This window comes from Aristolochia californica, unplaced genomic scaffold, assembly GCF_029961685.1.
Source record: "Aristolochia californica isolate CCGP_79_NKW_82.1479 unplaced genomic scaffold, dmAriCali1.0.hap1 SCAF_9, whole genome shotgun sequence".
Taxonomy (NCBI): Eukaryota; Viridiplantae; Streptophyta; class Magnoliopsida; order Piperales; family Aristolochiaceae; genus Aristolochia; species Aristolochia californica.
The window spans coordinates 37,697,210-37,723,937 of NW_027182290.1; the positions used below are offsets into that span (position 1 = coordinate 37,697,210).

A 26,728-nucleotide genomic window follows, 5' to 3' on the forward strand; every position below is an offset into this window, starting at 1 on the left:
TTTCACCTGTCCTCCAAAACTGGCGTCAGATCTACGCGTAGAGGATGCGCAAAAACCTTCATGAAACTCGACGACGCCGACGTTAACGATCTCAGGAAACCAGACAGGAATAAAAAACCCCCAAAACAAGATCAAGAGCCCGAACAAGAAGATCCGTTTGCCTCCCTCTCTCTCCACGGCATTTACAGGTCTCTTTCCTTATCCCCATCCCCTGATCTGACTGTTTATCTGATTTGTTTTTACCTTGTCTTTGTAATCTTGGGATTCCGCGTCTAGGTAATCAGAATTATTTAGTGGAAGTTGAAGAGTATTCCGTTTTTTTTTTTTGACTTCATTTGTTGTCTGTAATTGGATTTCTTGACTTGGGGATGTAAAGATAAATTGAAAATATTGGATTGAACTGGGTGTTTTCTGCTGCCTTCTCTCAGTTATTCTTTATTGAATGTGTAATAGTTTTCAGTAGTGCAGGGCTTTTGATTACTGGAGCGTCGGTGGGTTCGAGTAGAGATTGATCGGATGGAAAAAAATAAGAACCGAACTGATCTGCTTGCTGCTGGACGGAAAAAGGTCTTCTCTTTTGTTCGAATCCCCAAATTTCTTTCCAATTGTTATGTACTGAAGTTTTCTAGTGTTCTACTTGCTCTATATATGCAAATTAAGCTATCCTTATGGATTGTGTTTTAATTTGTGAAAATTTTCTTTTATATTTCACTAGCTCCAACAATTCAGACAAAAGAAGGATAACAAAAGCAGTGGTGGTAGTCATGGAAAGCCCTCCAGTAAGAATAGTGAATCCATCCCTGGAGCACATGCTGATCGAGTGCCTCCTGATTCGTCCATATCTCAATCCATAGACCGTGATACCGGTACCACATCTCATGATTTGGTAGCATCAGATCCCGTCATCTCTTCAGCTCACGAGGACATGAGACCCGCCCTTGGCTATCATATATCATCTGTAACCAGTCCGCCTGATGAAGAAGTAATACTGCTCAATGAAGCTGATGCAGAATCAGTGCTTCAAAGTTTGCCGACCTCAAAAAATTTGGCTGAAGCAGGAGCTGAGTTGGCACTAAAAACCAGTGAAGGGAGCAGAGAAGAGGGACACAACCCAGATGATAATGTGGCAAGTGTATCCAAATTGTCTGAGGAAGAAGTAGTGATTGCTGAAGCTGATTTATCACTGACACCATCAAATACATCAGTCTTAACAAAGGTGTTTGAAATGGATCCTGGTCTGGCACCCACAGCCAGTGAAGGGGTTAGAGAAAAGGGGCAGAACCTGGAACATGATGCAGCATGCACATTCAATATGCCTGAGGAAGAAGTCATATTGGCTACTTTGTCAACTTCAAATGCACCCGATCTGACTAAGGTGGCTGAGGGAGGATGTGAGATGCTACTGTCAGACTGTGAAGGGGCTAAAGAAGAGAGAACGACCCTGGAAAATGGGAAAGATCCTCTATCTTCTGAAGAGCAAGGTCGTAAACTTGAGCATCAAGTTCAACCATTACATGAGGATGTGGGATCTCATAGATTGTCGGATCAGGTAAGGAGTGTTTTTTCTGCCTTGTTCCTTAACTAAAAGACATTTTTGACCAACAAACTGCTATTTAATTTGAATTTGATGTATAATTGTGTGCTCATTTGTTGCTGGGTAGGGCCAATGCAGGAGGACGACCATACTGGTTCAGATCAATGTGATGGGGTGGGCTGTAAGAGTGGCAGATCTTTACCTGCTGATGAATGCGTGGCAGAATTTGGGCCAAAAGATCATGCTTTACTTGGTGCCAAACCTATCGATGCTGGAGTACTGTATGGATCTTCTCTTATGATGAATTCGTCTATGGAAGCAAAAAAAACCCCTGGTTTTGAGCCATTGGAACTTTCAGAAGTAAACACTTCTAACATGGAAAGTGCGGAAAACTTCCAAAATTTTGTTACCAAACTTGAAGATAACGTATGTCAAGGCACTGAAAGAGAAGGGCAAGTTGATAATGAAGTTTATGAAGAGCAGAATGCTATCGGGAATGCTACCACTACTGAGGTAAAGATTTCAGAAGAGGTTGGTAATAGCGTTGACACAGTTGACCTTCATAGGCTGGGACAAGTATTAGAGGATGTTCATGAAGAGGGACATGGGTATATTAATTGCTTGGAAGATGTGAAGCAGCAGCTTTACTTGAGTAATGTCGTCAAAGAGTTTTTCCATTTGCAGCTTTCTGAGCAGATAAAGGTACAGATGGAATCTGATTCTCTGAATCAGCATCTGATTCATGAAGTATTGAATCTCCAAGTCTTGATTAAAGAAGTTGAGGACAGCAAAAAAAGCATCAGTGAAGAACTTGTGTGGTGCAGGTCTGAGATGAACAATATCGTAGCAGAAAAGGGAAAACTGGAAAACCTATACCTTGTTGCAAAACAAGAGATTCAGGACCTTGGTGCCGAGGCGTGCAAGTTACAGGATAAGCTGGAAAAGTCCCAAGAGGAGATTGACCAAGTCTTGGCTGTCAATGAAGAGCTCAACACCAAACTCCTGTCCGGAAAGGGTGAGATTTACGGCCTTAACAACAGTGTCAATGAGTTGCAGCATCAACTGGAGATGTCAGAAAGGGAGACAAAACATTTGACTACAGAAATGGCAGATTGCAATGCTTCTCTTGGGACTTTACAGTTGGAAAATGCAAATTTAAGTGATGCAATTGTTTCAGCCATGGAAGAGAGAAAGAAGCTTGAAGGGGAGAAAACCTATTTTGTGAGTGAGAACAAGAAACTTGAAGCATTGTTGTTTGAGCAAAAGGAAAACTTTACTGCTGCACTCAATAAACAAATTCAGTTGGAGTCTGATCTACAGAAAGCAATGGTATTCCTTGAACATCTTACTGAAGAAAATTTTTACTTCTCCAACAGTTTGGACTTGCACAAAGCAAAGGTAAAAGAATTTGATGACATGTACCAGGAGTTACTTTCTGAACATAGAAGCGGGGATTATCAGAAAGAAAGTTCGAGGGAATCAGTTGCAGTTAGCAACAAGCCTGTCAAAAATTCTCCGACGGCTATGGAAAATTATAGTGGCTCTGCAATAGCGGAGGAATCTTTAGACCATGGACCGGTACCTGTATCAGCTCTTCAGCAGGAAATCTCTGATGATACTATGGCACTTATTTTCCTGAAAGTGCAGTTAGAAGATGCTGAGAAAATGTTACAGAGACTTGAAAAGGAAATCCAAGGGATGCATTCTCACTCTGCCTCACTAAGTGGGCCTGGTAAAGTAGGCTCACATGGTGTTTCAAGATTAATCCAAACCTTTGAACTGAAAGCACATACTGATGAAATTGGTCAGGAAGAAGGTTCTTCGTCTGAAGTAGTGGCAACAGATTCCTTTAAGTTAGCCCAGGCTCAAATATCAGGTCTGAGAGACACTCTAAAGAAGTTTGAGTTGGGACTGGAAAGTCTCCATAAAATGTTCACAGAAGAGAAGAATAATTCTAGAGTGGCTTTAAGGGAGCTTGGAGAAGAGTATGAATGTCAGAAACAGCAAAAAATCCATCATCAAACTAAGAACAGTGAACTGTTACAGAAAGTGGCTCAATATGAAACAAGGATCGGTGATTTGCTGAATCAATTTGACAAGGTACATAGCAATGCTGACCAAGAGGCAGCTACAATGCTAGACCAATTGGAGTCTCTACAGAAAGAAGTGAATGAAAAGATATCTGTTTTGATGCATGATTGGCAGTCTTTTGTTGTTGTGGTTTCAGAGGAAGTTGAAAAGCTTAATACCTGTGTTAGATTGTTTGTCGCTCCCAGTTTATCTGTTTCTACTAATTCAGATGTTGCAACACATTTGGCTTCAGCTGTTGATACTGCTACACAAGCAATTGAGAGTCTGCATTTAAAACTTGAAGCAGCGTATCTTGATCAAGAGAGGATCCATAATTCTTATACGGAACTTGATCAAAAATTTAGTGGTATGAACAGGAGGAGTGAAGAAGGTTTTAGTCTAATAGATAAGATTTATAGAAACCTCAGGGAGCTCGTTGTAAATTCCTTTGGAAAAGTAGAGGAATATGAATTCGATTTAAATGCGGAGGAACTGCTTGATTTTCAATCCAACAAATTTGAAATGCTTATTCAGGACTTACAGAAGTTAGTGGATGAAAGGAAGGACCTTCTGCATTCCAGAGATGAGCTTATTTCTGAATTGATGAGCAGAAACAAAGATATTGAAGAGGTGAAGGAAAAATGTTTTAATTTGGCAGTTAAGTTGGAAGAAAATGAGGAGAAAAATACTCATGTAGGGGACATGATGAGGTTGGTTGAAGATATTGAGGATACAATTCAGCTGGATGACAGGGTTATGGAGGCAGAGATGCCCCCATTGCTGCGGCTTGAGGCTGTGGTCATTTGCCTTCTTCAAAAGCACAAAGACGCTATTGAGCAGGTCAGATTATCAAAAACCTACCTAAGAGAAGTTCTCACAAGAACTGAACTTCCTTCAGATTATTGGAAAGGACAATTGCATACCTTGGTGCAGGAAGAGTTTGGTTATTTAGTGAAAGAGGTTGACAGATTGCAGGGAGAACTTTTCCACTTTACTGCTTCCAATCTCCAAAAGGATGAAGAGATCCATTTTCTGAAAGATAGCATAGGCAAAATGGAAGAAGCCATCAAAGTGGCTCGTTCAGAGGTACATGCCAAAGTAACTGATCTTGAACAGTCAGAGCAGAAGCTTGCATCTGTGAGGGAGAAGCTTGGCATTGCTGTTGCAAAGGGTAAAGGCTTAATTACACAAAGAGACAGTCTAAAGCAGTCATTTTCAGAGAAATGTTCTGAGCTTGAGAAGTGCTTACTGGAGTTGCAGTCAAAAGATGCCAAGCTTCATGAGATTGAGTCAAGACTTAAGGCATCGGAGTCTGGGGAGCGAGTTGAGGCTCTGGAATCTGAGTTGTCATACATAAGGAACTCAGCTGCTGCCTTAAGGGAATCTTTCCTTCTGAAAGATTCTATTCTTCAAAGGATTGAAGAGGTATTAGAGGACTTAGATTTGCCTGATCAATTCCACTCCAGGGACATAATTGAAAAGGTTGAGTGGCTGGCAAGATCACTTGGTGGTAACTCTATTCCATTAGTTGAGTGGGACCAGAAAAGTTCTGTTGGAGGTTCTTATTCAGATGCTGGGTTCATAGTGATGGATAACTGGAGAGAGGATCCACAGAACAGCTTAAGTCAACCTGGGTTGGATGATCTTAAAAGAAAATATGATGAGCTTGAAAGTAAGTTTTATGGCTTGGCTGAGCACAATGAGATGCTAGAACAATCTTTGATGGAGAGGAACAACCTTTTACAGAGGTGGGAGGAAGTTTTGGATCATATCAATGTACCTTTGCACTTGAGATCCATGGAACCAGAAGATCGGCTAGAATGGTTAGGTAGGGCCCTTGCTGAGACCCAGCAAGAGAGAGATTCTTACCTAATTAAGATTGAAGACCTTGAAACTTCTTCTCAGTCACTTATATCTGAATCAAAGGAGTTACATGAGAAGATATCTGACCTTAAAGACACACTTGTGAATGTTTCTAATGAGAAGGAGCTTCTTTTTGAAAAATTAGAAAAACTTGTCAAGGAACACAAAAAACTTTTGGAGAAAGCAGCTCAATCTGAAAATGAACTGGATAATTTCCATAGACAAGTGGCTGATTTACATGAGAGACTTGTTGAAAAGCATCAGCAGTATTCCCATGTTGAAAGTGAGATTATGAGATTACAGGGTTTAGTTAGTGATGCTTTGCCAGTTCATGACATAGAAGAACCTTCTTCCTGTGAAAACAGGAGTGAGTCTTTCGAAAGGTTACTGAGGAAGCTTATCAGTAACTATACTTCCTTAACTTTGGAGAAGTCAATGCCTGCCAACATCAAGGCACTCCTTATTGAAGAAGCTGATGCGGATTCTGAAGTAAAAACAGTAAAAAATGCCCCTGAATCCAGTTGGCAGGAATCACTGACCTTGAAAGAGGAGCTTGCTGCACCTTCTGGTAATTTGGCTCTTGTGATGGAAGAAAGAGAGAGAGCTCTGGAGAGGTGTCAATCTTTGGCTTTGGAGGTGGATAGTATTAGTAAACAGAGGAATGACTTGCAAGAACTTCTTAATCAGGAGGAGCAGAAATCTGCCACTGTTAGAGAGAAGTTAAATGTTGCAGTCAGAAAAGGGAAGGGACTGGTGCAACAAAGGGATAGTCTGAAACTGACCATTGAGGAGATGAGTGCTGAATTGAGCAAAATGAAGCTTGAGCTTAACCAGAAAATCAAGGATGTGATGACCTTGTCAGACAAGTTGCTTGCTGTAGAATCTGAGAATTCATCACTAAGAAATTCTCTAGAACGGTCTGAGCAGGAGGAAAAGAGATCAAAAAGAGCTGCTGAACTGCTTGCTACTGAGTTGGATGAGGTTCATGAGAGAATTGACATCCTTAACGAAGAGCAGGCAAAAGCAGATGCTAAAATTGCTGAGCTTTCTGTGAGAATAGAGCAGGCTGAAGCAGTGAAAGAGGAAGCTCTTTCAAATTTTCTGCAGTTTAAGAAACAACAACATGTGAAACTCATGGAATTAGTAACAGTTATGGACCACCTGAGGAAGGCATGCTCTGGTTTCGGTAATTTGCTGGGTGCTGTTTTCTCCAAGGATGTGGAGTTCTTGTATAATGTTGAAGCAAGTCTAGTGTCCTGTTTGAAGCAGACAAATAGTAATACAATGACTAGATTTCTTGTCCATTCATCTTCTGCTAGTCTAGTTGATGAGGTATGCCTGTACTCACCTTATAGTTATGCCAAATGCTCTCTCTCTCTCTCTCTATATATATATATATATATAATTATTTAGTTTTCGTTTCCATAATTTGTGAAACATCACCAGGGTGCTGTATGTTTCTTTTTCTCACTATTCCACTTTAGTCTGTGAGCAAAAATCCAGTTCTTATGTTTGAGATGGAGATCACTACACTTCTCCTCTTCCTTTTTTAAGACAATGAAGAGCTCATGGGAAGTTTTAGTAATGAAATAGTGCATTTTTAAATTTATGTTTGGCGGAATGGAACCTAGTTTGCATAAACAGTAAGCTGTCTGTTTTTTCCTTTTTTCATATATACCTGTTTTTAGTTATTAAACCGTGGATGACGTAGCTATCCATATTGAGTTGGAATTACAATGACCAAATGACAAACTTATAATAGATTGACTGAAGTTTGAAGTACAGTGTATTGTGCTGAAATGGTAATTAGTTTTTGTAATTCATAGTCCTAATTATTTGGCATGTTATAAGGCAATTGTTCTCAGCCTTGACATCTGATGTATCTGTAGTTTGAAGCATTTAGTCAGTTTAATTTTCCAAGAAAGAAATAACCCAAATTTCCATCCCTTAGCTTGAAGCCAAAGTAAAGCATCAAAATTAATTATCAGTTAGTCCTTGTAATGGTTGTCGCAAGTGGAGCACTACATACTATTTTTGGCATTAACCATCATAAAATCTTGTGAAGTGATTCATCAACTTTCCTTGCTCTCATCACCTATGATGCCAGCACTTCTTTTTCCTGTAGTTATAGAGAAGAACTCAGCAAATGCTGCAGGCCTCAGCATTTGCCAGATTAGGTGGTTTTCGGACTTTGAAATTTGGTCTGTTTCCTTATCCTAAATTGCTTCTCTGCCTTGATCTTTTTAATTCCTTGTTAATGAGTATAAAAAACCAGAATGATTCTTGCCACTTCAGCTTAGTGTAGAATGTATATGGAAGAGTTGATTTTCCAAGGTTATTTAATGTTTCCATTAGTGTGAACATTCTTTTTTATGTTAATTTTTTTGGCACTCTCGAAATCATTTTTTTTTTCTTTTTCCTTTTTCCAGGTCAAGTTTCCAGATGTTAGTACTCTCATGGAACTGAAGCCGAAGGATGGCACCTTTATGACTGACCTTTTTGCTGCTGTTGGTTGTGGTTTGCAAGAATGCATCAAGGTAGTTGATCTTATGATCGAAAAATGTGAGAAATTCGTCACAGCTTTTGATGGACAAGCTGCTCAGCTACCTAAAATTATAGAGGCCATTGCTGGAGAAGTGTCTCTTCATAAAGAAGCTATGGAATCTTTCAAGAGGGACACTACTAGGCTTCAGACATTGTTGATGGAAAAGAATGCTGAAGTCAGTTTATTGCATGGAAGCATTTCATTACTTTATGAAGCATGTGCTGGTTCAATTATGGAAATTGAGAATAAAAAAGTGTGTGACACTGGGGTCACCCTGAAATTTCCAGTGCTCCCTGGTGGAAAAGACTCTGGCAGTGAGGACATGGTTTCTTGGACGGAGGATTTTATCAGGACAGTGGCAGATACTTTATCTTTATCTGTGAAGACTTTAATATCAAAGATTGAAGTGAGCAATGAAAAGGAGCTGAAAACAACCATTCTCAATTTGCAGAAAGAAATTCAAGAGAAAGACATTCAAGGAAACAGGATCTGTGCAGAACTTGTTAACCAAATCAAGGAAGCAGAAGCAACTGCAAAGAACTACTTGGTAGACCTTCAGTCAGCAAAGGCTCAGGCACAAAGACTGGAAGAACAAGTGGAACTAATGAAAAGTGAACAAGATTTTCTGCAGACAAGAGTTAATGAATTGAACAATCAGGAAACTGCCTCAAAAGAGCTGCCGGCGAAGGTTGATTCCTTATCTGATATCATAGCGGCTAAAGATCAAGGTCAGTTATTAGCTAAAGAATACTTTTTTAGCTTTTTACAAAGTCAGTTACTCGGTGAGATGTATGAGGTCTAATGTTTATACAATGCAGAGATTGAAGCACTTATGCAAGCTCTGGATGAAGAAGAATCACAAATGGAAAGTTTGACCAGCAGGATTGAAGAACTGGAGACAACTATTCAGCAGAAGAATCTGGCAGTGGAGAACCTTGAAGCATCTCGAGGAAATGCCCTTAAAAAATATTCTACAACAGTGGGCAAATTTAATGAATTGAGGCAATTGTCTGAGAACCTTCTCTCAGAGATTGAGAACCTTCATACACAGTTGCAAGGTCGAGATGAAGAAATCTCATTCTTACGTCAGAAGGTAACCAGGTGTACAAAGGATCTTCTGGTTTCTCAAGAGAGCGGCAAGGGGTATTCATCTGAAATGTTTGAGCTTCTGAGTTGGCTGGAAATGATGGCTTTGCGTTTTGGGGTTCAAGGCATACATGTTGGTGATCAAATGGGCAGTCAAATTCGTGCATACACTGAGATTCTTGAGAAGAACATCACATCCACTATTTCTAAGTTAGATGATCTACGGTCAGTGGCTCAAAGCAGAGATGTTCTGTTGCAGACTGAAAGAAGTAAAGTTGAAGAGCTGGTTTCTCAGAGAGACTTACTTGAAAGTTCTCTTCGGGAGAAGAAATTCCAACTAGAAATGATTCAAGGAATTCATGAATCTGGACAACTTTCTGATATCAACACTGTAGAGACCCTGGAAGTTGAACCATTGGTAAGTTTGTTCTTCCATGTTTACAATTTGTTCTATAGGTTCATCTAGTGGAAACAGTACCTCTTGTTACCCTTAATCTTTAATGAAAGTTCGCTTGGTTTCAGCTGTCTTGATGGACCTTATTATTCACTTTCATGTAGAGAAACAAGAGAGCCACTACTTTGGGCCCATTAACACATGTACGCAGTGGGCGCAAAGTCAACAGTGATCAGATTGCAGTACGTATGGATATAGAGTCTGGTGACGGTACATTAGTTGATGAGGACGATGACAAAGGTAATTCGAAGTCATGGTCTTTACTAGGTTACTGAAAGTGGTATACTTTTTTTAAGTATTTTCTAACTGTGATCCTTCTCCTTTGTCTATCTGCAGCACATGGTTTTAAATCACTTGTGACATCAAGAATTGTTCCAAGATTTACTAGATCCATAGCAGACCGGATAGATGGGCTATGGTACACTCTAATTGCAACTCATTCTTATTGAATAAATTTGTTTAGTTCTGTTCCAACCTGATGAATGACGAATACAATCTGCCAGGGTTTCGGGTGAAAGGATGCTTATGAGAGAACCTACTTTGCGGCTTGGAGTTGTGATCTATTGGATTCTTTTGCATGGACTACTTGCTGCGTACGTAGTGTAGAGAAGGTTGGTTGGTTGGTGTGCAATGGATGTTCTAAACGCCATTTTCCACTTGTTATTATAATTTTGTTTATGCCAATTGGAGATAAAGTGAGGTGTTCACTGACCAATGAATTTCCAATTTGCAGTTCTGCTGTTCTGGTTGGTATTTTATCTTGAAGCATCCCACAGAGAGATCTTGCCCAGACCCTCAGAAAAGGGTGATTAGATCATCTATACAAGATTTACCATTTTTTTTTTTTTTTATATAGATTTAAGGCATAAACAGGTGATTCAATTATTTTGGCCATTTGGGCAGCTGTGATTTTCTCTTTTTTGCGCTTATAAATCTCAGTTTGCCTTGGTTGCATTCAATAAACGAGCATGCGGCGATCCAGAGGTGGTCTTCCTTGGATAACATGGGGGGTCTCATTCTTCGTCAGTCCATGATCCTTAACCTTGTATATCCATTGAGTATGACGTACACATATTTGAAGCGTTTAAGTTCTTGTAGGAAGAGAGTTATAGTTATGTAACTGCAGTTTGTTCTTTAAAGGAATTTGTAATGGCGTAGAGTTTATATATATATTATATTAGGCGTCACGTTGAAAAGTGATCCGACAGACTAGACGGTGTGTGCAAGCTCTTGACTGTGCTGTGTTGCCACCTGTGACGAATACTTGGTGGACATACCGCGGTCCACAGTGAAAATGATGGGTTCACGTCTATTGACAAGTTCATCTAATTGATGCGTGCACATAATCCATATGAAATTAATTTGTGTATCAGTTGCGTAGGGAGTGAGAAGAAATCACCAGCAACACTAGCTCTCGCCTCGTTGTAGACACTGGACCCAAACAAGACTCAAAAATCTCGGACAGCCAAATTGTTCTATGAATTATTAGAGGACACTAGGGTGGATGTAATATTTGACTTATACATGGCCATACCCTACGTAGCACACATGTTAATATCCCGTGTAATACATATAAAACCAGAGTAGGAAATTGCGAGAGCTTACCTATTGGGGTAGCGCAACCCACCACCAACCGCTCGGTGCCAATGTGTGGAGGGTATATCGGTAGGTTCGGGAAGAAGCGGTGGGATTTTTTTCTGGCCCTGCATTCATTCTATTTCACGCTGTTAGCGTGTCGCCTTCAAGTGCTGCCACGCAGACTTTAATGTGTCGCGCTTCGCTTATCACTTTTCCGCTACTCATTCCTGTGCATAGGATCACAGACCAAGGCGTGTCAAATCGGCAACGTGGCAAACGATTCACATCATCCCCTGGTTCGTGTCAGCGGCGCGCCGCATCATGCCACGATCACATACCAAGGCGTGTCAAATCGGCAACGTGGCAAACGATTCACATCATCCCCTGGTTCGTGTCCCCTGGGTGGGCTCTTCTGCCGCAAAAAATAGAAATTCTACGATTATCCAAGCAGCATCTACCGTAGATGATGCGGCTTCAATGCTCTCTTCTGTTGTGACCCAAGAGAGTGGGTCCCATATCTGGTTTCATTGAAAATTTTAAATTAATTCTGGATTTTTTTTATAGCGAATGATTTTTTTTTTTAGAAATTATATATATAAAATTTTAGATATTTGCCTGACGATTAAATGTTTTTGCCATATCACGGAAAAGAGGGTCTGCGTATTGAAGGTCCAAGTTTGAAATTCCGTTCTCAAACGACTCTGATGACTCTTCCACCTCTTGTTGACGCAAACACGTTATAGACCTGACACGTGGACTACGAAGTTCTCGCCAATCTTCCTCACCCTAGAGGGCCCACATCTTCTGCTCCAGATATTTTCCGCCTCTCGCCTCGTCCGTCCACTGAATAATGAATTTCAGGATTATTAAATTTCGACTGCTTTTTAGATTTTTTTGAATTCCGAGAAGTTCGAGGTCGACGAGGTTTTGTGGACAGAGAAAGCCGAGGGAGAAAGTATATAGGTCGCCCTCTTCGTTCCTTCTCTTCCTCCTAACCTCTTCGTTTGGACCCCGTTTCTGGCTCACCAAAGCCATCGCTTCTTCCTTCCTTCCTCAACGTCTAAGCCCCTGGATCTCGCCCAAATCTTGCTTGATTCGCGATCGGATCTAATCTTTTCCTCCCAACACCTGCGATTTCTCTCCAAACCAACATGCTGTTTTTAGGGTTTTAGGTTTCCGTCACCTTTTTGCGGTTTCGGTAAGGTTTTGTTCGTGTGTTTTTTTTTCTTTTTTCCCCCATTTCTTTCGTATTTCTTTTTAATGGTGAGTATGAAGCCTCGAGTTTGTGAGCTCTGCAACGGTGAAGCTTCGGTCTATTGCATTTCGGATTCGGCTTTTCTTTGCTGGGATTGTGATACTACCGTTCACGGTGCCAATTTTCTCGTTGCGCGACATGGGAGACAGATCTTGTGTGGGAGATGCAAACAGCTTGATAGCGCTTGTTTCTCCGGTGTTAGATCTTCGGCAGTCGGATCATTTTTGTGTCGGTCTTGTGCATCGGATGCCTCTCAGGTTTCGGATTGCGAGTCGGATTCCGATTCGTCATCTTCGACGTGTATCTCCTGCTCCAGGTCTTCCGGCACGGACACCGTTTCCAGGTCGAGTAAATTTAGCGCCACCCGCCAGAGACGTAATTCCTCAGTCGCGGCCTTCTCTGCCCTGGATCGAGGACGGGCGACGGCGTATGTAGACGCGAAGGGCGAGCGGTTGTTGGAACATTGGTGCCGGAGGTTGGGATTGAGGAGCTCGCGCTTGTTTCGGTCGGTTGCGCTACGGGCGCTGGAGGCGTGCCTCCGCACGTTTAAGATTCTCCCTTTCCGTGTTTGCCTTGCTGCGTCTCTTTGGTTTGCTGCCGACGTGTGCCATGCACGTCGGGACTCCATGCTTCAGCTCAGGAGATTGGAGGAATATTCTGGTGTGCCCGCCAAGTTGATCCTATTGGCGGAATCCAAGCTTCGAAGGCTTCCCAGGGTGAAGACACTGAAACGACAAACTCAAGAAGAAGAAGGTTGGGCGGAGTGTTGAAGTGAAAACCCTAATCTGAATACCCAAGAAAAACAAAAAAAGAAAGAAAGAAAAAGAAAACCAGAAGTGAGACATTGGAAACACTGGCCTCTTTTTAGTGTTATATGGTTGTAAAACAAAGCTTAGTATCAGTCTGTGCTTTTCTAAGATCATTTTCTCTTCTTTAATGTGCTCGACAATAGTCATGAGAATGCTCTGAAAGGAAAGAAATTGATATTTCTTGTACAGAGGGTGATCAGACTGACAGAAATGTACCTATTCCCTTTGTTTGAGAATTGAGAGCTAAAGAAGTGCTTGTTCTTAATTTGGATATTATCTCTTTTGCTTAGGAATCTCAATTTTTATTTTGGAAACCAGTTGCTTACTCTTTCAAGTTAATAGATGGATTTCTGATTTGATGGAAAATCTTTATTGGCCAAGGGTCTCAATCTTCAGCCATACAAATGTGCCGAACTGGAACGTACAAAATGAGATTCTTGGTGCGTGTTTGAAACACTCAATAGTTGTTGTGATTTGATTTCTTTTGTGGACAGTGACTGGTAACCTCATAAAAATCCATCCGCGAATCAATGCAAATTAATAAAAACAAAGTCGGTAGCTGCAACTTAAGGCTTCGATTTATTTCCCTTGGGACTACTTGTGGTCATGGTTTAAAGTCGCGGCAAGCAAATCAATGGCTGTAGATGGATATTCGGAGGGGAGAAGAGAAAAAAGCCTCATATTTCATGCTGGAAAGGAGAATTATTCTCTAATGGAGTTGAAGCTTGAGCCACTAATCAAGTCGTGGATTGTAGTTTCTGGTCCACTCGTTCGTTCACTCCTCTCTCACACTGGTCCAGTGCGAATTATATTAATCATTTCATGATTTCCCTCCTTTCTTGTTGTCTGGAGTCTGCACCGGATTTAATAGTAATCAATTGAGAGGAAGGAAATCGCCGAGGCCTGATGGTGGCAAGACCAGGAAATCCAGCAAGGTCAGGAGCGGCATCTAAGCGAGGAAGTCGGAGATGACACTACACGCTGAATTAGGTCAATAAAAGGTGACAAGACGAAGTGACCTGTGAGAGGAGGGAAAGCTGGGCAGTCTTTTTCCAAGCTTCCAGCTTGACGAGACAACTGGGTTTAGTCGAGTACTCGCCGTAAAATAGTTTCCGGTGTTGGTTCAGGCTTGTGCCGTTCATCTCGTGGTTGCCCAGGAATTTAAAATCTGCATCCATCCATTTCCTTCCTCTCTTGCTCTTACCACCGCCCATTCTTTTTTTGTCGTTATTCACTATTAACCGTCCTTTTTTTTGCCAAAATATGAATGGCTGACACCCTCGCTTCTCCCCTCTCCCTATCAAGCTATCAAATCGGCCTCTCTTGTCCCTCCGTTCGGTATGTGGGCCCATGAAAATTGTGGATAGACGACGCGGTCACATTTACAATGAGAAAGTACAGGTTCTTAACGATAAAGCATGTGACGGATTCGATTCCTGCGCTGTCTTCGAGATGTGACTCGAGACTCCAGAGTCGAGTGTCGCTCCGCGGACCGGCGTTGGTGGATTTTTCTTTTCCTTCGAGACAAGATTGCGGGATCCACGTGGGAAGCCTTTTTTTGTGATCCCTAAAGCGGTAATGGGAACAATGGCGGAGAAGAGGGGAGGAATGGCTAGCGGATCGTGATCTCTCCTCTCTGTCTCTCTATCTGCGCTACTGCGCTACTGCGCTACTGCGCCTTGAGGTATGTTTTTAGTTTTTCTTTTTACTGAAGTTATTAAAAAATCGCGAGTTCAGATTTAGAGTAGATTCAGACGATTCGATGCGGAACGCGTGTAATAAATTGGAGGCATCTCCTGGAGTTACAGAATCATAAATTCTGAGTCAATGGATCCTGCAAAATTTCCCATTTCTGTACCTGGTAAGGACCGATGATCTGATCTTTCAAGAAAGAGGAGAAGACCTAAGAGTGGACAGGAGAAGGCCACTTGTATTGCTGTCCTCGTGGATATGGGTCTTCCAGACAGTGCATTGCTATTCGCGGATATTTCGTTCCAGAAATAACGTCCTGTGTCTCGTCGGCTGGGACTTCGCTGTGTTTGATTACTAATTGCTTAGTATGGGCGCACAGACCGTCAGTTGGCATTTGAGCGGTTTACCGTGGACGAAAGAGACAAAAGTGACAAATGACAAGTTTACAATTATGGCCACTGAGATAGTGAGATTATCGTTATTCTATGTGATTTGTGTAGAAATATTTTCAGTGCTTTTCATTGATGAGCTACGAAGTATTTATAGATCTACAATTAAGGCTGCAAGATAGAACTTTGAGAGTAGAGTCCAATCTTGGCCATTAAGAAGAAGAAGCCTGTTTTTTTTCTGAGAGCATCAGCCAATTGATTACTAGAGGAGATATGAGTAACCCGAAGAACACCAATCTTAACTTGTTTGTGAATGAAGTAGTAATTCAACACAACTTGTTTCATGCGAGAGTGAAATATTGGATTAGAGCATATATTTATAACACCGACATTATCACAATAAAGTACAGGTTGTTGTGGAAGAAAAACATCCAGTTCAGTGAAAAGAGAGTAGATCCATCGGATCTCAGCTACAATGGTTACAAAAAATCGACATCCTGCCTCAGTAGAAGAGCAAACTACAATTTGTTGCTTCTTAGATCTCCAAGAGATAGGATTACGACATAGGTAAACATGATAGACCTCCATGGAAATAGGGGTGGCTTCGAATAGAGTCGGCTCGCTCCCGCTCCCCCGCTCACGATTCTGATCTCGATCTCGATACCGATCCCGACTCACCTCGAGCCGGCTTGCGAACAGACGAACCGAACCTGGCTTCGGTCGAGCTCGGCTCGTTAATTTAAACGAGCCAATTTCGGAGGCTCGAGCCAATTTCGGAGGCTCGAGCCAATTTTGGAGACTCACCTCGAGCCGGCTCACGAGCAGACGAACCGAACCTCTCACTCCCCCCCCCCCCCCCCCCCCCCCCCCCCCCCCCTCGTCACCGACGAGCCCCTCCTGTAGGCTGTTGTCACCGCCCCTACCGCCGTCGACAATTGCTCGCCGGCCGCCTCTGTGGCCGTCTGTTCGATTTCTTCCTTTCCTCGTCGTCACCTCTGTTTCCGTCGGCGCCGCTTCCATCGCCTCTGTCGCAGCTGTTATCCTTGACGGCAGGTCCTCCTCGGTGCCATAACCCCCTTCCTTCTGCATCGTCTTGACGGAAAACCAGAACCAGTAAGTTCTGGGGAGAAATTAGGGGAGAAATAATAGCCCCCCTCCCTCACATGAAGATGATTTCGCACGTGCGAGATCATAAAATAAAAAAAATGAAAGAAAACTTTCCTTAAACTCTCCTTCCTCGTAGCTCTTGAAAAAATTTAAAAATACATCCTCATAGCTCTTGAAAAAAAAATTAAAAATACATTTTATAGAAATGAGTTTCTATGAACTATTAGTGTCTCATGTTTTTTTTAAGCATTTTTCTAATTGAAAATTCTTATAAAAAATCATATAATTTTCTAAGTAAGTTTTTCCTACCAAGATGGGGTAGAAAATTGTATAGAAATTTTTTGAATAAATATTTAATAGTTGATGCTATAATACTTTTAGCATGAAGCAATTTTCATTGCAATTTTGTGTTTGATATTTTATTTGATTAAAAATTTATCGATAAGTATAATAATATATTAGATTGATTATTAATTTTTATTTATTTCCTTAGACGAGGCAATAAAAGGTTCATTTAACTTTCCTAAGAAAATTTTAAAATATTTCTTGTAATTTTTTAATAAGTCACTAATGTAATATGATTTTATTTAAAGATTTTTTTTGGGAATATGTATCATAGGAAAATATTTCTAGTATTTCCTAGAATACAAATTTTCACCTAGGGGCACTAAGAAGGCCATAGTAAATTTATAGCCAGATTCAAAAATTACAAAACAAGCTAGACAACAATTAGAGTAAAAAAGATTAATATTGGTTCATTTTAATCCAGTATTGAAATTCAATCCTGAACCTCCCCTATCACTTTTTTAAAATGTATGTATAATTTTTTATATAATTTATTTGAAGCCACCCGTACGTGTGAGATCATAAAAAAAGGAAAAAAAAATTCTTTGTCCCTTCCTCATGGCTCTTGAAGAAATTGAAAAGATATTTTAGTAGAAATACGTTTCTAGAGACTATTAGTGGTTTTTTCAATAAATGTTGAAAAAAAATTTTTAGTAGAAATATAGGGACCATTATTGCCTCAAGTTTTTTGAAAATATTTTTCTAATTATAAATTCTTGTTAAAAAATCATATAATTTTCTAAGTAAGATTTTCTTGCCAAGATGGACTAGAAAATCGTTTAGAAAAATTTTGAATAAGTATTTGATTGTTGATGGTATAATATTTTTAGCATGAGGCAATTTTCATAGCAATTTTGTGTTTGACATTTTATTTGATTAAAAATTTATCTATAAGTATAGTAATATATTAGATTAATTATTAGTTTTTATTTATTTCATTAGAAAAGGCAATAAGAGGTCTATTTAACTTTCCTAAGAAAAATTTAAAATATTTCTTGTAATTTTCTAGTAAGTCTCTAATAGTAATAGGATTTTATTTAAATGATTTATTATTTTTATTTGGGTGATTGTAAATTGATAGTGATATTTCATTTAATTTTGTTGTGTTTGATTATTGTATAAATCATAATGTTATGCAATGTATGGAGTGTTTAGACTATTTTTTGGAGTGTATAAACAATTTCATGAAGTGTTTATGGAATGTATAGAAAATTTTATGGAGTGTATTAACAATTTCATGGAGTTTTTATAGAATGTATAGACAATTTTATGGAGTGTTTATGCAGGTATTATGTATATAGCTTATGCCCAATTTTAAGTAGAGGTCATGCCGAATTTTATATAATTATTATATACATAGATTATACTCAATTTTAAGTAGAGGTCATACCCAATCTTATACATGTATTATATATATAGATTATGCCCAATTTTATGTAGAGGTCATACCCAATTTTATGTAAAATATATGCATAATTTTATATACAATTTATTTTTTATATATTTTTTGAAAAGTTTTAAAAAGTATGTTGGAGCTCGAGCTCGATAACAATTTTAGGCTCGAGATGAGGCTCGGCTCGAATCTCGGCTCAAAATATTTAAATCAAACTCGGCTCGAACATAGGCAGGTTTGGGCTAGACTGGGCTCGATGCCACCCCTACGTGGAAGTGAAATCATCTTTGTTTCTTGCCTAGTCAACATCAGAGAACGCATGGAGAGACAAAATGAGATTATCGATGTAAGACAACACCATGATCCAGAGTCCGACAAAGATAGAGCAATAAGCACTTTACAACATCCTAATGGTTAGTAGTAGGGCAATACATAAACTGAGATAACTTATTCAACACATAAGTAACGTCATGGTGCGTAAGAGACAAATTTCAGAGACTACTAGCAACAGTTCGATATTCAAATGGATTCGAGAGTGTCGTGCCAGACTGAAGTGTGAGTGTAGATGAAGTAGCAAAAAGTTTTAGTTATAAGCTTTGCATTTGTCATGCGTGTGTGAGCAATGAGATTAGAAATATACCGGGGTTGGGATAGAAGCAATCTTTGAAAATGGGGTACAACTTCAATTCTGAGAAAATAAGTCAAAGAGCCAAGATCCTTGAGAGAAAATCTCTGAGCAAGAAGGTGGATGAACATTGCTAAAGTTTGATCATTGTCTCCTATAATAATAATGTCGTTCACATAGACCAGAGTATACAATACAACAATATCTGTGGGAGAGATAAATAGAAAGGAGTCTGCATGAGTGTTGGTGAAGCCAAAGGTAATAAGAAACTAACATAACTCATGATACCAAGCACGCGGAGCTTGCTTGAGACCATAGATGGTTTTGTGAAGTTTTTCAGACATGGTGGAGATGATCACGATCAATAAAGTTCGGTGGTTGTGCCATAAAAACACCTTCAGACAGGGTACTTTGAAGAAATGCATTATTGACATCAAGTTACTGAAGTGACCAACCACGACTTAATGCAAGGGTAAGGACAATGCGAATAGTGGTAGGCTTGACAACGAGACTAAAAGTTTCCTAAAATTTTAACCCCAGGGTGTTGGTGAAACCATTTGGTAACTAAACGAACTTTGTACCTATCAATAGACCCATTAGATAAAAATTTAGTACGAAAAATCTATTTGCAACTAACCAAATTTTCTGCAAGGGATCCGATGGAACAAGTTTCCATGTGCCATTCCGAGCAAGGGCATCATACTCATCAAACATAGGCTGATGCTATTTAGGATTGGTGAGAGTTTGAGTTACAATTATTGGTTCATGGGTCTGAGATGTAAGAACCTGAACTGTGAGGTTTAGTTTTTGGATGAACTTATAAATGTTGTTCTTGGATTTGGTGACAATAACATAGGGAGGGGATGAAGTAGGTAAGGATGATAGGTGTGGGTCAACGAATGAGGGAGGTGTGTGAGCAAGGTTAGGTGTTGGAGTGGGTTTGGTGGTTGAGTGGGGTTTCGTGGTTGAATGGGGTTAGGTACGAGGTCTTGAATGGAGTTTGCAAAGGAGACAAGGATAAAAAATGTGATTGATGTATCAGTAGTCGGAATTAAGGACACAAAAGAACACCAGTGGGAGAGTGCATTAGATGAAAGATGGTCTAGGTGAGATCAAAGTGTAGCGAAGGGAAAGATAGACTTAATAAATTTAACACGACGTGACTTACAAAGATGAGATGTATTGAGATTAAAACATAGGTATACACTTTGAGTGGTAGAGTGCCCAAAAAAAATACAAGGGGATTAACAAGGAGTGAGTTTATGGGATAAGTATGACCTGAGTCACGGATAACAGAGACAACCAAAATTTCAAAGTTTAGAGTAGTTAGGAGGGGTGCCAAAAAGTTTGGCGTATGGGGATATAAGATTAAGCATGAGAGTAAGTAGACGGTTGATGAGATAGACAACAATGGAGAATGTATATGACCAGTAAGATAGAAGTATGGATGCATGAGAAAAGAGAGATAGACTTGTTTCAACAATATGATAATAATATTTTTTGGAATATCCATTGTGTTTAGGGGTGTGTGGAGAAAACATGAGATGAGAAATACCATTGGTGGCCGTCACACCCATTATTACAATAGAGTGTTTAACTCCGTTTACCAAAGAAATTTCAAAAAAAGATTTAAACCAAACAAATATATCAAACAGATGGGATTTTCTTTTGAGAGGGTAAAATCAAATATACTTTGTAAAGTGATAGACAAAGATGACTTAATATTTAAAATCATCAAAAGAAGTAATGAAAGAGGTCTATACATTTGAGAAAATAATATCAAGATGGCAAGAAGAGACAAGAGAAGAGAGTGAAAATGGTAATTTGTGATTCATATTGCATTGACAAGAATTGTAATTAAAATTAAAATTCAGAGGTTGCGATAAATCTAACTTAAAAGTGGATGTCATGTGCTTGAGAATTGTTGACGATGGATACCTAAGCGATGATGCCATATAGACGAAGTGGTCTTGATATACGAAAATGCGATATTGGTGACAACTGGACCGAGGCGTACAAACCATACTTAATTCGACCCTACAAAAATGTTGCCCTCGTGCAAAGTTCTTTTACACGAAAAGAGGTCAGTAAAAATTTTGTGGAAGAATTGTTAGATTTATTGAATTGAGAAATAGAATTAGGATTTTTTTGCATGGTAGGAATACAAAGAACATTATTTAAAGAAAATTGGCGTGAGGGTGTAGAAGAGATTTGTAACTAGTGTTGATGGAAACCTATGCCATCACCAATCACAATGTTATTAGTGCCGTAATGAGTGTGAATAGAGAGATTGATCAAGTTTGTAGTAACATAGTATGATGCTCCATTATCTAGAAGCCAAGTAGAACCAGTAGGAGAGTTGGTGGTTGCAAGATGTGTTCGTGGTTGCCATGGGGCAGAAGGGCGAGGTTGCCAGTGAGGAGGTTGGCGAGGAGTTTTGGCTGATGGCAAGAGCGGTTGCATCTGACAAAAGATAGGGCACTATAGAATGGTGTGTCCTTCTTCATGACACCACAAACAACGACCAAGGTAGGGTCGAGCTTAGATCGGCCATTCGATGGGACGCTGTGGGTGAGATATGAGGTGTCGATGGGCGGTAGGTAGATGCCTCAATTTGTCGTTGACGACGATTACCTGACTTGCTGGAATTGGAGCGAGAATTGGTTGAATTTGATGAAGCTGGAAGTGGAGAGGAGTGACTTTGATGGATACGCAACTAGAGTTCCTTATTGTTGAGTTTTTCATACAGTTTTTCAAAAGAAATTGGCATGTCACGACCATTGATAATATCATTAAGTGGTTTGTAATCATCATTGAGTCATCCAAATTTTTCTCAATGAGATCATCTGCATCTGTAGGTTTTCCTAGGGCCGCAAGTTTATCAACACATGTTTTAATAAACTGCATATAATAAGTAATAGTGACATGTTTGAGTTGTTCCTTGATCTACTTGATGTGAACGTGTGAAGGCCGAGCACAAGTTCAGACTAGCGTATTCCATGCTTCATGAGAGGTCCTTAATTGAATGATAAGCGTAATAAAAGATTGCATGAGAGAGTCAACAAGAGTACAAAAAAATCATCTTGTCTTGACAAAGCCATGTATGGTATTCAGGATTGAGAGCGACGAGATTATTGACAGTCTTTGTGGTTCAGGGTGCATGATGAGAACCATTAACAAATTTGTGTAGATCATAACCGATAAGAATGACTTCCATTTGAAGTTTCTAGCAAAGATAATTGGTGGATGTGAGTTTCGTAGAATTGTGGATGTTGATCATTGTAAGTGGTGTGGTTGAGTCATGGGCATTAAGAATAGTTGTTTGAGTCTTTTCAAGAGCCATGAGTGCAGGCTCTATGGCAAGGAAATTATAAGTTCCTATTGACGAGTTAGAAGACCGTCGAAATAAATATGATGTACCTTATAAATCAAGTTGGAACTTGCCGAGTCGTCAATGTAGAAGGGAGAGTAGTGTGATTTTTTGCACGTGTGGGACTTCACACAGACGATGCGCACTTCGTCTTCAACCTTGCTCGGATCATCTGGTTGCGAACTTTGGCGGAGTCGAAATCAGATCTTCACCAGGACTGCTAGTGCGGGGCATTGGAAGGCCTAGCGGTGGCTTAGCAACGGTAGGTTGTCAGCGACTTTTGGAGGTTTCGCCGGAGTTGGGTCACCTGATGGCGGCGATTTAGAAGAGCGCAATAAGGTTGTGTGGTTTCAGAGAGGTTCACGACAACGACATAGAGGGAGGGATGGAGAGCTACGACTGTGGTCCCTCAGTGTGGGTCATCTGAAGGCGGCGATTTAGACGAGCGTTAAGAGGTTGCACTGTTGTAGAGACGTTCATGGTGACGACAAATGGGGGGGATAGAGAGCTGCAACTTTGGTTATTCAACAATGGGAAGGAGGATTCAAAAAGGTCGGTGGCTCTGTTACTATGTAGAAGAATCGAAAGACAAAAGAAATATTTTTCGAGCATTTGATTGATGAGATATGAAGTATTTATAGATCTATAACAAAGGCTGTAGTGTTTATAACTCTTCAGCTACGTGCCGTAGCTGGATACAAATTTCATTTTGAGTCTTATCTCAAACTTATATTTCGATCAACCCCTATCCTTTATCTCTATTAATTTTTTCATCTTCCTTGGATGTATATCTTCTTTTACAGTTATTAGCCTACTCATTTACGCGTCACTCATCACGCTTTAATTTAAGCTTGTCATCGAGGACCTCGAGCAAAGAGCAAACTACTCTTTGGGGGGGGGGGGGGGGGGGGGGGTCTGCAATGAAGTGGAAAGAATTTTTCCCCGCATTACTTAGTTAATTAAATAACATCGTTAGTGTAGAATGAATTAATAAAAAGTGAATCACCTCACTTCATTCTCTTAGGCAAAAATCGGGGAATTTGGATTCAGCCCGATTTTCTGAATCAACCACTTGACTCGCTCGACGCGTGTTGCTTTTTCCCCCCTCGAAAGGAAAAAATTATCATCATTTCCCTTTCTCCTCTCCCTCGGCCTTCGTCTTCGAATGATTTTTTCGCCCCATCTTCTTCCTCTTGTCTTCGCTCTCTCTGTTTTCATTTCTTTCTCTCCTCATCTCTCGTTTTCACTCTCAACTTTCTCTCATCATCGCTCGATTTTTTTTGATTTTCAACATTTAGGTGTCAATTTCTTTGATGGGCTTAGATTTCCCCATTCGGCATTGGTTTTCTCCAAATTTCATAAGGTAAGCCAAAACCCTAATTTTTTTTCAACTAATTTAGTGTTTTATTTGATTTAATTTTAATTTATGTGTGTAATTTATCTTGATTGTGGCCTAATTGTGGGATTTAGGGTTCAATTTCGTCTTGATAGGGTTTAATTTGAGGAATTAGAGTTGGGGTTTGGGACTTTTAGGGTTTTAAGGTCTAGGGTTTAGTCTTTAGGTATGTAATTAGGGTTTATGGTTTTTTTTAAAAAAATAGGGTTCTCAGTTTTTGGGGTGATAGTGTTTTAAGGGCTTTGGGTTTGAAACTTTTAGGGGTTTTAAGGTCTAGCATTTAGGGGTTTTAAGGACTAGGGTTTAGGGTTTATTTTAATTTATTAGGGTTCTCGGTTAGACTTTAGGGTTTAGGGTTTGTGGCTTTTAGGGGTGTTAAGGTCTAAGGTTTAGGGTTTATTTTAATTTGTTAGGGTTCTCGGTTAGGGTTTAGGATTTAGGGGTTTAGTCCAGTTCAAACAAGGCTGAGTCGCCTACACAGGTGTCCATTAGCCAACGAAACCCAACCCCCATCACTGATGAGGTACGATTTGTATTGACTGCGAAGTCATATGGGGCTCTACCAGGGGTGTTCGGTGAATTTGAACTTGATGAGTTTGTTTTTGCATTGTTCTAGTCATCTGCAATGAAATTAGTCTGATTAATTTTGAAATATTTTTGAATGTTGTTGAATATGTTCGAAGTGCTATGGAATATTTTTGCCATGTAGTGAGGAGATTTTGGTGTTATAAATATCCACCACATGGTATTTTGATTTTTGTTGGTTGTGTTTCTGTGTGTCCCTAGTTATTACGACGGGTAATGGTTTTCTGATAATTTTTTTTCCATGAGGACCTTCTCGGATTTAGATTATAAATGGCTAGAAGAAGACAACAAACTCCTCGATCATATGACATTTGGACCTTCGATGATGACAACAGAATGCCCGATCTCTTGGTTGAGCAAGTCAATATTGGGAACAGGATGCCCAATGGGGTTTGGAAGCATGAAGTGTATTTAGACTGTGTCAATAAGTTCAATGAAGATGCAACTAATAAAAAAACCGTTGGGCAGCTCAAGAATCGAACAAGATCATGAAAGAAAACTTACCAAGCAATAATGAGCGGTCTGAACACTAGTGAGTTCGTTTGGGATGCAACCACACATTGAGTTACTGTATGTCATTTTGTATGGCAAGACTATATCAAGGTTAGTAAATTAAAATGTACAGTAAAACATTTTGTATGTTTCCGCATTATTAGAACTCTATTCCAAGCTGTCTAAATGATGTTTTATTCTTGGAGGAGGTGATGAGGTCTGATTAGCACGTGTAAATGAGGATGAAGATAGCGATGATAGCGATGATCTTGGGGATGAAGGCAAACTATCAACAACCATGCAGAGGCGCCGTGCATTAGAATCCACTAGAGGTGCACAATTTCGAGATGCCATAGCGACTAGTATGTTGAGTGATTATTAATGGTTATACTTTATTGCTTTTGAACATGTATGTTGTCGTTCGTATGTACTAAACTAGTAAGTTGATGATTTTAAACGCACAAACTCATTGTTATAATCCAAGGCATAAATGTTTGCTTTTATGCTGTAAATTGAGGACTATTAGGAGTAACTCGGCTCATTTTGAAGCATGTTTTTTTTAACTTTTAATTGTATATATATATATATATATATATGTTATTAAAAATTATTAAAAATATTTATATTTATTTAATAAAAATATTTTATTAATTACATAAAAATAATTTACGTTAATTATATTCGCTTTTGTTATTTTATACTTTTTTTCACATATTTAAAATATATTCTAGTCACATGTAATTAGTATATTAATTTATTATCAACTGTAATCATTAATTACTTTAATTATCCAATTTTTATAATTAATTAAACAAATGGTTTTACATTTTGTGTTAATATCTTATTAATTATTAATAAGAAAAAATATATATCTTGTTATTGATAAATTAATATATATTTTTTTATTAAATATTTTTTATTACTGTATTTAATAGTGAGTTTTAATGTCAAAATATATCTTATGTTATTACAAAATTATTTATTTATTTATTATATTCGCTTATGTTATTTTTTATTTGTTTTAAATAATTTATTCTAGTCACACTTAATTAATATATTAATTTATAATAAAATTTAATCATTAATTGGTTTAATTCCAATTAGTTAAAGCATTATTTTTTCATTTTTATATATTATTAATTAATAATATGTAAAATATATATTATGTTATTGATAAATTAATATATTTATTTATTATGTATTTTTTATTTTGTATTAAAATAGTGAGTTTTAATATAATACTATATCTTATGTTATTACATAATAATTTATTTATTTATTATATTCATTTATGTTATTTTAAAAAAAATTAATTTATTTTAAATAATTTATTCTAGTCACACGTAATTAGTATATTAATTTGTAATAAACTGTAATTATTAATTGGTTTAATTATCCAATTTATATAATTATTTAAACCGTTAGATTTATTTATTATATTCTCTTATGTTATTTTATAATTTTATAATTTTATAATTAATTTTTAATAATTTATTCTAGTCACACGTAATTTTTGTTTGAATTTATAAAAACTATAATCATTAAGTAATATAATATTTTTTTTATTAATTACGATATTAATATATTCTAATACTACACGTTAAATCACTTATAAGTATAGTAACCATATTTATTTTGGTTAATTATATATTTAGTGATATATTCTATTTAAGTATATTATAAAAAGTTACTAATTATCTTCTTTATATCATACTTTTCATTTGGAGGTACTAACACTGGAATCTGTTTTTCAGTGCACTTGAAGTCGTCTACACTAACACCTCAAGATGTATTGAAATTGAATCTTTTCATTTTAGTTCAATTCAATTATTCACTTCAATTCACGTTCATTGCAGATGAGGGGAGATGTTGGTGGAGGGCATCGGTCGAATGGTTAGCTGCTTGGGCGTTCATGTTAGAAAAATATTTTCTGATAAAAATAAGTTTCTCGGGATCATTAGTCTCCCATATTTCCAGAAACGAACGACTAGGAAATTTTTACCTGAAAAATTGAATGATTTCCGGGCAAGGTATAATAGATAGAAACCAGTACCCCGTTGGGAGCCCATTAAGTCGCTTTAAAGTTTTCACCATGTGGTAGAGATAAATCGAAGTGGGCCCAAGTCTATCTTGCGTTGGG

The 26,728-nt window shown here is 38.6% G+C and overlaps 2 protein-coding genes across 6 annotated transcripts; both read left to right on the plus strand.

Moving 5' to 3' along the window:
- On the plus strand, positions 1–10,554 carry LOC137940212 (trans-Golgi network-localized SYP41-interacting protein 1-like). Of its 5 annotated transcripts, none has more exons than XM_068785152.1 (10): positions 1–188; positions 461–567; positions 716–1,549; positions 1,673–6,799; positions 7,897–8,740; positions 8,831–9,516; positions 9,657–9,792; positions 9,889–9,970; positions 10,056–10,163; positions 10,286–10,554. In XM_068785152.1, the coding sequence occupies exons 2-9, from the start codon at positions 517–519 to the stop codon at positions 10,156–10,158; spliced, it is 7,863 nt and encodes a 2,620-aa protein (XP_068641253.1). In that variant the 5' UTR covers positions 1–188; positions 461–516; the 3' UTR covers positions 10,159–10,163; positions 10,286–10,554. The 5 variants fall into 5 exon arrangements, with proteins under 5 accessions (XP_068641253.1, XP_068641254.1, XP_068641252.1 ...); XM_068785153.1 differs by having other exon boundaries at positions 464–567; XM_068785151.1 differs by having other exon boundaries at positions 469–567.
- Positions 10,555–12,134: 1,580 nt separating this feature from the next.
- Positions 12,135–13,459, plus strand: LOC137941831 (B-box zinc finger protein 32-like). The gene has a single exon (XM_068787423.1). It carries the CDS (start codon positions 12,391–12,393, stop codon positions 13,153–13,155), a length of 765 nt encoding a protein of 254 aa, XP_068643524.1. The 5' UTR covers positions 12,135–12,390; the 3' UTR covers positions 13,156–13,459.
- Positions 13,460–26,728: the final 13,269 nt, after the last annotated feature.